We start from the raw sequence: 13,022 nt of genomic DNA, 5'->3' as shown, positions 1-13,022 counted from the left end.
GGTGGGAATTCCATAGGGAAATCCCAAAGAGGACAGGCCCCCCTCAAACAAGCCTCTGCGGGGTTCCCCGTAGTGGCAGGAGCTGCAGTCAAGATGCCGCTTGAGAGAGTGGAGGAACTGCAACCCCAAATATAACTTTTCCAAGTTATAGTGGCTTTGCAGGGGCATAGCGCTATTTAATTCTGCAAGAGGCCCTACAATCAGAAAGAATCTACTGGACCAGACCTCCGGATCATTATCTCCTGGACCGCTCCCTCATCAAGATCTCCCCAAAACCACTGCCTTCAGATGTACTGGAGTACACTGGTCCAAAACACCAAATTCATTTCGGACAAAGTAATTGCCCCCCCCTTGCAAAAATTGCCTTGATTGTGAGGTAGACTACCTGTGACCCTGGAGGTTCCCTTTTGGTATGCCATACTTAGTGGCCTCTCATAAGAGGCCCCTTCTCTACCAGGCACTCGTCTCGTCCCATTTTAAATCGTCATGACTGGGCAAATAATTCTGTTTCTTGATAACATTTTGTCAAAAGAAGGGCCCAGGTTGGTCCATCCCAAATCTACAGCCTCCCGGTTCAAAAGCCCTTCTCGCCGGTTGCTCTTTCGGGAGTATAACTCTAAGAAATGACAACACGCCCTCAATCCTGGAGCGAGCGGTCGGTTCAAGACGAATACGACAGGCCCCTCCGAGTTGAAAAAGTCAACCGTTCCACCTGCTGCTCACTTCACGAGGGGTAAAGTGCACATGTGTCGGGCTGAGCGTTCTCTCTCGCCCGGCCGTACGTTTTCCTCCCGCTAGTTTCCACTACCAGATTAAAGGCCGAGATATTTATATTGAAGTCCGAGTTCAACAAGAGGGCTTATTTAAATATAAACTCTGCGGCTGCCAACCTCAGAGCTCAAATTGCAGCCGGTTGGTCAAGTGGAAAGGGCTGAAACTGTCTGGAAGGGTAGAGAGAAGACTGCCAAGGACCCCCAGCAATCCGGGCTGAGGACAGGGGGATAATCCTGAAACCTCCAACAATCCCGCTTGAGTCGGTCTTCATTGGTTTCATCTGGAAGTTTTCAGGCATCTGCTTCCTTTCTTTTCTCTCTCTCTCTGTTTGCATCAGGTACAGAGAGTGATCTCAGCACGATCCAAGACTTTTGCTCGCAGGCATCAAGTCAGCAAAATCCAGAGCCAAGGAAAGAGGATCGCAGCCTGACCAAAGGCCCAGGTTAAACAGGAAACCTTTTATAGTGCTTCCTGTGCATGTGAGTCAATTACTATCTTAGTAACTGACCAGCCGCTCTTGTGCTTCGGAAACCTTCCCTGTCCAGACCTCTGAAGCATTTTCCTGAGCTGCAAACCAGAGTTTATTTCTATGCAGCTGTCCCTGCGGCTGAAAACTGGTGCTCCGTCCTGTTCAACAGCCCACCTAGGCCGAAGCCAGACATTTGCTCCGATGCAACGGCTTCTTAGGCTGCAAACCAGACATTTGCTCTGACGCAACAGCTGCCTAGGATTCGCTCTGATACAAGAGCTTCTTGGGGTGTCTCGTTCAGAGACCGTTTCCATACAATTGCATCCATGGCTGTAAACCGTCGCTCCTCTGTTCCCTTCACACCTTCCCAGCCTTTAAACGGCCTTTTACTTCCAATCTGTCCTCATCGTTAACATGAGACGAAATTCGCCAGGCGAATAAGGCCCAGCCATTGTGGCTCTGGATTCGTGAATCACAAAATTGTCCAGGAAATCCACTCCTTGCTCCTGGAAAACTAGTGCGTCAGGCAGAAAAAACCTGCAAGCGCTGTCTTGCTCAGGGGTGAGCGGGAGGCAGCCAGGCCCACCTTCCATCAATTATATATGCCTTGTGTTTCTGTTGAGCGCCGTGCAAAAGAGAAATCAGGGGTGTAAATCGGGATGCGTTTCCTCCTCTCTCAAACATATCAAAAATATTGCTGACACTGATGTGTATCCGGGAATGTCATTTCTGAATATACATGATGTCATTTCTGTTCCATTCATGCTCCTCCTGGACAGCTGCTGTCAGCCCCAGTGAAGAAAAATGCCACCTCACGGGTGACAGCTGCCATTTGAGCAACTTTGTGGATCAGCCGTGCTCGGAACAGCGGGCGGGGAGGGGAGGGTGGCAGCGATCCGGGTGGGGAAGGGAGAGAGGCCCATGCAGATGCTATTTAAAGCGCGCAGCGTAGGGATAGAAATGCCACCGGCCTCATTCTGCCGGCGGAGCTGATCTCTACGGAGCAGGCCTGCCCCAAGAAATTGGGCTGCCTGAGGTGGAGGGAGTGAACCTCCCCTTCCACACGGGGACGTCATAAAGCAAATTACCGTATTTTTCCATGTATAAGACTATACTTTTGTCTAAAATCTTTAGACAAAATTGAGGGTCGTCTTATACACGGAAGTAAGCTGAGGAGAGAAAAAACAAGTGGAGGGGAAAGCAGGGATCAAAGCAATCCTGCAGGGCTTTGATCCCTTTCCCACTACACTTGCTAAGCCTCACTTAAATTTCTTAATTTTGGGTTAGAAAAGTGGGGGTGTCTTATACACTGAAAAATATGGTATATAGCTGATTATTTGTGACACACACCCAAGTCTGCTGGTTTAGTAGGGTGCACCTTGGTTCCCCAAGCCAAGACAGTAACAGATCAATGCCTGTCTGCAGCTTGGTCATAGGAGATGCTACAGAATTATCATCATCTTAGAAACAGCAGAGCTGGAAGGGACCCATTGGGTCATTCAGTCCAGCCCCTCTCAAGGAGACACAGTGGGAGATTCGAACTCCCAACCTCTGTCTCTTTATGCCGGAGACCTAAACCACTGAGCTGCCCAGCCCTTCTACTCCAGGCTTCCAGGTCTGAAAATAATTTTCAGACAGAGAGAAACCAGCTTGATTGACACATCCTGATGGAAGAGGTTGCAAGCATACAGGATGAAGGGAGGCAGTCCTAGTCACCCACCAAGAAGGTCCAAGAACGTTGAGTAAGAAGACACTGGAGTAGAGGGTCTGCACACCATACGCCACCGCATTCAGGTCTGCTCCTTCCCAGCCTGGCGGTCCCAGGGAACAGTAACAGCTCTTTTATGACCTTAAGCGCTTGGGTAGGGAACTCTCCTGCCAGTAATGGCAGGTCCATCACTTAAGCAGTTATTCTTGGGGCTGCCATTACCACAGCCTTGTATGCAGATGGCGAGAGAGGGAGGAAGGAAGCAAGCAAGGAAGGAGCTTCCAACCATCCAGGTCCACCATGCATTTTTCTGCATTATGCCCCGCCCCTGCGATTTCCATTTCTGAGAACAGATTTGACTGCTTTCACTCACGCTAGCATGCAATCTGGCCAGCTTTTCTTTCAAGTCTGCAATGGTCTGTCTTCAGATAAAATTCAGGAGGCGAGGCCATGCTGGAAGTTCGGTTCCCTCCCACTGGGCCTCCTTGAGAGGGGTTGGACTTGATGATCTATAGGATCCCTTCTAGCTCTGCAATTCTAAGATGATGATGAAAGTAGACAAAGAGACATTCCCCCTTTCTTTCCCCTGCCTCAAAAAAGGGATGGGAAACATGGGCTGTGCTGTTCCCATCCTCCCAAACCTCGGGTTCTGCTAACTAGTGCCAGTGAGAACCTCTCTGGAGCATGCCAGTTTGGAAAAGGCTGCCAGATAGCTATATCAGGAGGCCATAACCCAAAAGGAAATCCCATAGAAGTCCATACTTGTCCAGGATTACGGTAGCTTCCATTTGACTCTTAGGTGCTTTGAATCCTTCCAGAATTCTGATATCCATCTGCTCTAATCTTCTGGGGAACGCAGGATGGTGTCTTCTATTGAGTTTGACCTTTGCTTCATTTAGTTTAATATGCCCAACTCTGACTGGCAGCCACTGCTCCGGAGCAGGATTGTTTCCTAGCCCTATTTGGGAGCCCGTGGTATCCCTTCGTGGCCTCCCACGCGCCTGCCTTAGCTTCTGAAGTCAGATGAAAATAGATGTGTTCAGGGACACGATGGCACCGCATCCTAAATGTTGTGGTGCCGAAAAACCACCCAGAGGACATGGTCTGTCAGCAAGTGGCAGGGCTCAGGGAATATATTCACAGGGAACCTGCTGACATCCTTCCACCGCGCCGTGGCGTATCGCGGAGGGAGAAGTCACCTGCTTAAACGTGGGAAGTTCAAAGAACAAGGGAAATGCAAACAAAATTGGGGGGGGGGAGAGAGGTGGGGGAAATCCTGACAAGCCGAAAAGGAGCCGGCTTGTCTCAATAAGCTGTGACTCTGAATTTTAAAACCAAACAAAGAAAAAGCAATAACCGGCATTTCTATTTTCTATCCTGTACTAATGTATATATTTTAAAAACGTGTCAGAATGCCTCGCAGGAGGCAAATGCAATATTTATGGGAAGCAAGTGAGACACTTCAAAACCCGCCCCAGAGATGCTAAGCAGCCGGCTTGCGTGCAGGTGGGAAAGGAAGGCAGGAAAACCCGCCTGACAAAAAAACCGAACATTTTCTACCCTCTCCTCTTGCATTGTTTACTAATTTTAACACCTACAGTTGTCTGCCTTCCCCTGGAATGAGCATTTCTTGGATTGCGTTCCATCACAGGGGTAAGATCTACGCTCAGCTTCCAAGCTGTTTTTCCCCCCTTTCTGCTCACATTTTATTCCCATGTAGCCTCTCCGTAAGGAAGCCAAGGCCCCAATCCACCAGGAATTCACATCTGCTCACCCCATTGAACCTGATGGGATGAACTGCAACAAACTTGTGCAGCTCCAATGGAGGTGTGTGTGTGTGTTCCCAGAGGATCAGGTCCTAGGCGTACCCCTGAGCTAACACTGGCTTCTATCTCAATTTTGAACCTGTAGACTGAAGGGCAGGGGGAGCAGCTACCGAAAAATGCAGGCTTTAAGCAAATATCTATGAAAGAGAACAAGAGCCTCTCTCTCTCTCTCTCTCTCTCTCTCTCTCTCTCTGTGTGTGTGTGTGTGTGTGTGTGTGTGTGTGTGTGTGTGTGTGTGTGTGTGTGTGTGGTCTCGGGCCAGCCAGGTGTTCTACCTTGCAGGGCTGTTGTGAAAACACAGGGAGGAAAAGTAGAACCTCACAGCAAGAACAATGAGATGATTAATGCAATAAATAAAGTGCAATTTTTTTCCCAGCTAGCTGAATTCCCCGTTATTTTCAGGAGACAGATGGTCCTTGCTACCTTTTTTTAAAACCTGCAAAGGGAGGCAATGGTGAGCCTACCTGGTTTTGAGAGAGATTTTACTGGCGGCTGTGATGCAGTTCTGCTTTGTCCAATGGAAGCCTGCATAAGAAACCTTCTCTATGGATCACCGTTCATCTGGAACTGTTCCCCCCCATCCCCAGTTCTCCTTGGAGATCCTTAGCATTCCTGCCTCTCTTTTTCTCCCCTCCCACCCCAGCCAACTCCAGGAAAAGGAATAGTTGAAGGCTGAACTGACCCTTTGGTGTGGGCTGGTGGACACACTGGCCGAAGGGTTCGGGAGCAGCAGTACGGGGAAAAGGAGGGTCCCCCAGTTCTGTGATGGGGGCTGTGCTCCCTAGGGGTCAGTACTGTCTGTCAGTACTGGGAAGCAGTCTGGATTCATGCTGTTGGTAAAGGCAGCGCTTGGCCTCACCCACCTGGAGAAGCAAAGCTGTTCCAGGTACACGAGGAGGGAAGGCGAGGCAAAACCGAGCGATGGATTAGCAGCTCAGCTAAGCAGAAAAGCTTCTCAACGTGACTGGAACAAGGAAGGTCGGGGAGAGAGAAGGGGAGGGAAATGCGGAGCAGGGCTGCTTTAGAAACAGAGCTGCGGGGCACAGCTGGAAGACGCCAACGCCGCCGCCTGTCCCTCCCCGGGGAGAACGCAGCCGCTCTAAAATCCCAAGAGGAATCTGCTACCTAGGAACAGCATGGGCCGCCTGCCAAGCAACGGCATGGATCTCTTCCAGATGCATTGGGACTTCAGGGCCCATCAGCCTTGGCTGGCAATGCCAACAATGAAAGGGGGGCCCCAACCACCTCTGGGGGGGCCACAATTGCCCGTCTCTGTAGCGGTGTTGCAGAAGGAGGGTTTGTGAGGTCCCGCTTACTACACCCCGCATTCAAAGAACACCCCCATGTGCCCCGTATCTCCAAGGGGATGTATGACTCTTTTGTGGTTGACCCCACGGTGGCAGCAGGCAAGGGTGAAGCCATATACACGTTGCCTTTAACTTCTAATTTGACACACATACACACACACCGTTTCATTCTGCCACATTCTCTACCCACCCACCCCACTTTCTGTTTCTCTCCCGGCCACTCCCTCTCTCTTCCAAGTCCTGCCAACGTCAGGAAAAAGGGAAGGTTTCTCCTGCAGAAGTCCGAAGTGACCTTTGATGGGGACGGATCTACGGAAGGTCAGCCTAGGGGGCTGCCTAGGATCACCAGAGCCGGGGGGGCTGCTCCCTGCCCACCAACCCCAACCTAAGAGAAAACGGGCAAAAAACAAAACAAAACGCAGATTCTCCTTCGAAATCCTTACAATCAAAAGGGAAAAAAACCTCCCCCTCCAATATTTCCAAGTTGGGTGGTTTTCATTCCTAACCCCCCCCATGAACGTTCTTTACAAGAAGGAGGCAGTGTATAATGTGTCTCGTTAACCCAAATGACACGCAGTCAGATTTTCCCCTCCCCTCTTCCCCCACTGAAGAAATCAGAGGTGAAGTCAACTGTGAAATGGCAGGTGGGAAATTGGGGGGGGGGCTGTTAAATACCTGCTCTCTCCAGCAATTAATAAGGTCTTGACACACTCTCTCTCATGCAAAGGGCTTTCAACTCTGGTCTAGCCTCCTGCCCTCTGAGAAAAATTATACGTTCTAGATTTGGGGGGGGGACATCTTCTGCTACACGCAGCTTAGCAGCGGCCTAGCATTGCATGCCAAGTTTGCCAAAAGATGCCCTAAAAGTGCCAACTGGCTGCAAAGAAGGGGGTTTCGTGGGGAACAAGCTGCAAAGAGGGAGCGCCACAGCAAAAGCACTTTTCGATACAACCATTTTTCTATCCATGACACAGTGGAGCCAATACATCTGGACTCATGGCTTAGCAGGGAGAGCATAAACAGGATCGGCGGTGCGGGGAAATAAAAATAATGCATCTTTCCTTCAAGAAAAGTATTTTTGTGGTACTGGAAAATATTTTGGGGTGGCTCGGCCTGAATGGGTCGTTAAGACTCACAGGCCCTACAAAAGACCTGCTCTGTGTGGAGATGAAAAGTGGCTAGACTCTGGATTGAGCCAGTTGTCTGTTTATTTAGCTCTCCATGGGGATACGGCTACAGGGACTGTCATATCAAGGGTCTGCTCTTCAAAATTTAGCACTACCCCACTGTCTTTGACCATTAATGGGACATATGCATCAAACGCGAATCTACATGACACAGTTATAACTGTTTAATACACTTTAACTGCTATAATTCCATCCTCTTCAAGGTTGGCATTTGTAACTGAATAAGGGACTTTGGATTCTCTGCCACAGACTGGAGAAACCCTACAACCTTAGCCAGCATGCCTGCTGTCTGGTATTGTACCCACCTGAGGATCAAACTGTAAGAGGTGTCCGCTTCACCATTAGAAGGTGATACCGTTTTTTTCCTCCAGAGACTCAGTCCTTCCAAAAGGCTCTGCCTAAGCACTCAGGCTTGCAAATGAAGTCCACATTTACCTCCCGGCGACCAATGGCAAAGCAAAAGCAGGCTAATAATTTGCAACATACAAAGGTGAAGACAGCTCAGGCAAAGAGAAACAGACATCTCTTTGCTTCTTAAAGCAGTGGTCCCCAACCTCGGGCCTCCAGATGTTCTTGGACTTCAACTCCCAGAAATCCTGGCCAGCAGAGGTGGTGGTGAAGGCTTCTGGGAGTTGTAGTTCAACAGCATCTGGAGGCCCAATGTTGAGGACCACTGTCTTAAAGTATCACCACCCCGCACGATCTGCTAGGCACGATCAGCTAGTTCAAGCCTTACCGGATCAAAAATGCAAGTTCCTCAACAACAACAATTGCAAACCCAACTAGCTACGGTTTTGAATTTTCTCCAGCATGCAAGGTGGAGCAGCATTGTGCATAGCAGACTATATGCCAGACAGCTCTCTCCTGCAATATCCTGCTGCTGCCTCATCGCCACCTGAGGCAACCATTTCACTCTGCTTAATGTGCGGTCCAGCACTGGCTGTTCGTAAGTCAGGATCAGAGAGGGGAAACATTTCGTTGTTCTGGACTACAGTTCCCACCAAGCCATAGCTTTCAAAGTCATGGGCCATGCTGGTTGCTGGATCATGGGAGTTGTAGTCTGAACACTGAACCTTCCCATCTCTGATTTTTACCTGTGTGGTCTCCCACTAGCTAGAACCTGGAATGGAGGTGGGGGAGGGGAAAAGGCAGAGAAAGGGGGGGGGAAGATATAAGTTTCTCTTCTTTGATTCTGTTTTATCTGTCGGCCTTCTGTTATGGCCTAGGAAGGTTTACAGGATATACTTGATATTTACCGAGTGGTTTTCAATGGCCAATCAGAGTTTCGAACCCAAGTCTCCCGATTCCTAGGTCCATCGCTCCATCAATTACGCCACATTGAAGATGCCAGTTGTGAGCATACCGACCCTCATATTCAAAGTTTGGGGAGGGTGCAAATCAGGACTGCAATTCAAAACCAAACAAGTTAACATTTCAATATAATTTTACAATGTCTCCCCCATCATGAAGTGGTACTGAAGGACTTGGGTATTCCCTACGTATTTGGGGCGGCGGGGGGGGATATTTTTAGAGGGGGTGCAGCACTGCTATGGCTGTTGTTTTTGAGATGTTGCCGACGGCAGGGTATGTGTGTGTACGCGCGCACAGTCTTGGTGATGCAAGCTCAAGCTGTTATTACAACGATCAGCTGACTAGAAAAGCCGTAGGGGTGAGGGGGGGAGGAAGAGGTGGTGCAGGGGGGGCAGATGGGGAGCAGCCGCATCGGCGGCGTATTTCTGGAGCGGCTCGCCTCTGGGGAGGAAAGCGAGGTGGAAAAAAGCCAAGGAAACACACCATGAAGAAGAGAGCAGGTGGCAGTAGAGAGAGCTGGGAACTGCGGGAGGGGGCAGCGGGGTGGAGGGGTTAGAGAGAGCAGCCGCCCAAGACTCAGAAACAAAGCATCCAGGAAGCTAATGTCAGGCTGACATGGGTTTCAGAGTTACAAACTTGCATGGGAAGCAGAACTGGGAAGTAATTAGTTACAACTAACAGAGTCATCAGTAACTATTTACTTTGTTTTGATTTTTTTTTCCCTTCTAGCCCTGACCTAATGCTGTAACAAGTGCAAACTTGCATGGGGAGCAGAACTCAGAAATAATTAGTTACAGCTAATAGTTATCAATAACTATTTACTTTGTTTCGTTTTGTTTTTTCTAGCCCCGATCTAACCATGTAATTGATCATGGAAGCAAATTACTTTTTAAAAAAGAACTTTCCACATTCTGATGGGGAGCAGGTAGCTGGAAGGTTACAGACTTTCCCGCCATGAACCTGTTAACATCCTTTCAAATTTCCCAGAAACTGTTTTCCTAGATTTTTTTTTAAACTCATCATCATAAATATACCATAACACCTGAAACCAAGGGAGGACATTGAAGGCAGGACAACGGACATAAAATTAGCTGAACTTGATAAAGGCTATGCGAAGAAAGAGGTGTATTGGGTAGGAAAGAAAGTGTGTGGAAACAGGGAGTGGAAATATGTCCCGTTTTTTCTTCCTGCTCTCACCACTAGGCCATAAAATGCTGCTGGAGGGGGCAGAGATTTCTCCCATTAAAAAATCACAGATAACACCTTTCTCCACATGTAAGGCCGACCGAACACATTGAATTGACTTTTTTGGGTTCCTGCCCTCTCCTGCAGCCGTACCAAATTATTCCGGCTCATGAGGCAGAGAATCCCACCGGTTCTCTCTGCAGGCGTGGCCATAAAAACCACAATAAGCACAGATTCAATAATTAACCATTTGTTGCCCTTTCATGACGCACCAAACCTGCTGCCCGAGGCAGTCCCCTTGCCGTGGGGCAGGACCTGAAACCTACCTTACCCACAGCTTCTGGTCCTACAAGAACCACAGTCACCGACAGAGGCCAACTCACCTACCTCTCTCCCAAAATAAAATATAGCTATTTCTACCTATAGCTGTGATTGGCCAGCAGGACAATTACTGATCAGCAGGAGGCTACAGACAGCACAACAACATCACCCTCCTCAGCAAGTCATGGTAGACTATAGGAGGAAACCACCTCTTCCAGGCTTTTTATACTACTCAATAGCAGGTGATTGGTTGGCTCAAGTCACCTGATTCCCTGGGGGGGCGGAGTCTAGGCTTTGCTGCTGAGGTCCTAGTGCCACCGGCTTCCAGTTCCTTTCTCTCTCCAGATCAGGGACTGGGAAAAAATACTTTGTATTTGAATTACTGCACCCACCAACAATATAGCCAGCCTAGCGGAGGCAAGCTTCCTTTCCGCTTGCATTAGATCCATGGTGACGTTCTCCAAGGTGCTGAGCGTCTTGGCAGGGGTGAGAAACTGTTGGCCCACCCACAAGACATGGCCAGTATCATCCTCTCTTCCTGTTTTTCCAAGAGCCAGAAACAATGGGAGTCCATGGTCTTACTTACCAAACAACTATCCGCCAGCACGGTGACTAAAAGGTCATGTAGCTGATGAAGTGTCCTGTAACAAATCTGTAAGACTTTCAGATGACACCGGACTCTTCCTTGATTTTTGTTGGGAAACAGAATCCCTCCTTTCTTGCTCCTTAAACTCATTTTCCACACACACACACACAGAGACACTTCTGCACAGCCCCGCAGACCTCGGCTTCCCCATCCCCTTCCCATGGGTTTTTGGCTGGCCACCCAAAGTGAGGAGCTTCACAAGGCTTCACAAGACCAACCAACCTGATGGTGATTTTTCTGTAACTGGTTTTATTACTGGTTAGATTTTTACAAATTCTGATAGTTGAACAGACTTTTCTCTCTCCCTCCCCCCCAACTTTTAAAATTCTAAAACATCAGAACAACCAAAGAAGAAGGGCTTAGGAGTGATCCAAAGTAACAAAACTCGTATTGACATTTTCATGTATCTCTTTCTTTCTTTCTCTCTTTTTTTTTTCCTTTTTTGTCTGTTTGTTTGTTCTTTGCCCTGGTCATAAATACACAGACAGGTAAAAAAAGGTAAGTGGTGGCAGATGGGAAAGTGTTCCAAAGAGGGGGGTGGGGAGGGGGGTGGGGAACAGTGTTTAAGGCACATGGCAGTCTTTGAAAATTACAGAAGCTTTAGCCAACTTAAATTAATTGCTGCTTCCCTTGCCCGGTCCACAAAACTGTACATGGACACAAACGTTGCTTCTTCCAAGTTAAATCTTCAGTTCGCCGTGACAGTCAGACCAGAACATATAGGGCCAACGATGATCTCTCCCACTGCCCGGGAAAAAAAAAAGGACTCTATGCGGTGGCTAGCCCAGCTGTGAGAAAAGTCTCTAGTAAAATACACCTGGAATTCAACTAAGAATAATTTCTCTTTGAAAAATAAAAAGGAAAAGGAAGGGAACGAGAGTCATCAGAAAAGATTCGTCAGCGTTGTCTGTGAAGGACTCCGAGATTCGTGGACGTCTAAGCTGCCGGGTACCGAAGTCAAAACCGAGGTGACCGATGGCATACTGGGGTTTGTTAAGTCCGTTAAGGTGGTGGGGGTGGTGGACGGGCTCATGGACGTGTTGGAGATCTCTGAAGCGGGGCCCGATGGCGTGCCGGCTTGGAGCGCCGAGTCAGCGGTCTTATCAACTCCCGTGTTTTCTTGCCGTAAAAGATTCCGCCGGAATTTGGCCCGGGCGTTCTGAAACCAGACCTAAGACCATTCCATGGGAAGAAAAAAAAGAAGGGAATATATTATTGATATTGTTGTCCTTAAAGAACTTCACAGGGTCAAAACGGAAAACTGGTCTTCCCAGGGCTGTGTGGATCCTGGATGAGATTTGCACAGAGCTTGGAAATAATGAGCTATTGATTACCGGTAATTAGTTACTCTTTTAGTCATTAGGTTGCAAACAAGATAGAACTAGGTGGCCTCATTAAGGTGTCAAGCTCCTTAAGGAGAAAAGAAAAATAAGTCTATTTATGCCAGTCGGAGTTGGCTTCATGCCACGTGTTTCAAACCAGCTTGCTTTTATATTGTGATTGGATATTGGGTGGTCAACATGGCCTTTCTTTGCAAATCTGAGTGCTCAAGACAGGGAGCTTTCATGGAATTGTGTGCATGGAGGGAAAACATTGTAAAAGCAGGACAAACGCATCTCCCTTAATATGTGAGTTGAGACTAACTTCAGACTAACTTGTATTTCAAAGCTGATGCAACAAGTACTTGTCAAATTACTCTATTAGTGTAATGAGTAAGGCATTCTAATTGTTTTTAAGTTTTTCACTTGCTGTCATTTTTTTATCTATTGTAAAATTGTTTTTTTTAAATGAAACGGCAATGGCTAATGCAGAGATGATTTCTTTTAAAAACACTGTAATGAGTAATAACCATGAATAAGCATTTAAACACCAACATGAATAATGAGGAAGAGTTACTTTTCAAAAGTAACTTTTTAAACTTTGGATTTAGGTATAGGCAAACGAAATAATTCTCTTTCTCGTGTGGCTGCGTAGGGAATTATAGTCGGTTGGGGTCCATTCAACAGCTGATACAAACAGCACAAAATCTATATTCACTTGATAAGTTGGCAACATTGGGCAGTGTGGCAAACATTCCAGTAACATTCTGGCTCCACCCACCCAATCGGCAGAAACTTTTAACATCACCCCCATTCAACAAATAGTGTAACTGCCAGGATTTAAAGGAGTTAAAAAACTGGCAATCGGCACATATGACCAAACTAAGCAAAAACTTAACGCTGATAGACCGAGGTGTTACAAAAGGAATTAAACCCAAATGGAAATTTAAAACAGAGAGGCAACCTTTT

At 47.8% G+C, this 13,022-nt stretch overlaps 2 protein-coding genes across 3 annotated transcripts in view; both read right to left on the bottom strand.

The window, feature by feature from the left end:
- The window catches only part of NEK6 (NIMA related kinase 6), a 113,569-nt gene extending 103,310 nt beyond the window's left edge, over positions 1-10,259 (bottom strand). Inside the window, exon 1 of the mRNA XM_072984655.2 lies at positions 10,094-10,259. The gene's annotated coding sequence lies outside the window, so the exon portion shown is untranslated. The remainder of the gene's footprint in view (positions 1-10,093) is intronic.
- Positions 10,260-10,963: 704 nt separating this feature from the next.
- LHX2 (LIM homeobox 2) overlaps positions 10,964-13,022 on the bottom strand; it is a 35,046-nt gene continuing 32,987 nt past the window's right edge. For both annotated transcript variants that reach the window (XM_072984652.2, XM_020793284.3), the window contains exon 5: positions 10,964-11,905. In XM_072984652.2, the coding sequence (XP_072840753.2) occupies positions 11,618-11,905 (288 nt within the window). In that variant the 3' untranslated portion in view covers positions 10,964-11,617. The remainder of the gene's footprint in view (positions 11,906-13,022) is intronic.

Source organism: Pogona vitticeps, chromosome ZW-PAR, assembly GCF_051106095.1.
Source record: "Pogona vitticeps strain Pit_001003342236 chromosome ZW-PAR, PviZW2.1, whole genome shotgun sequence".
NCBI lineage: Eukaryota > Metazoa > Chordata > Lepidosauria > Squamata > Agamidae > Pogona > Pogona vitticeps.
The sequence above is the reverse complement of the archived record's forward strand: the minus strand, read 5'-3'. Positions and strand labels throughout refer to the sequence as shown.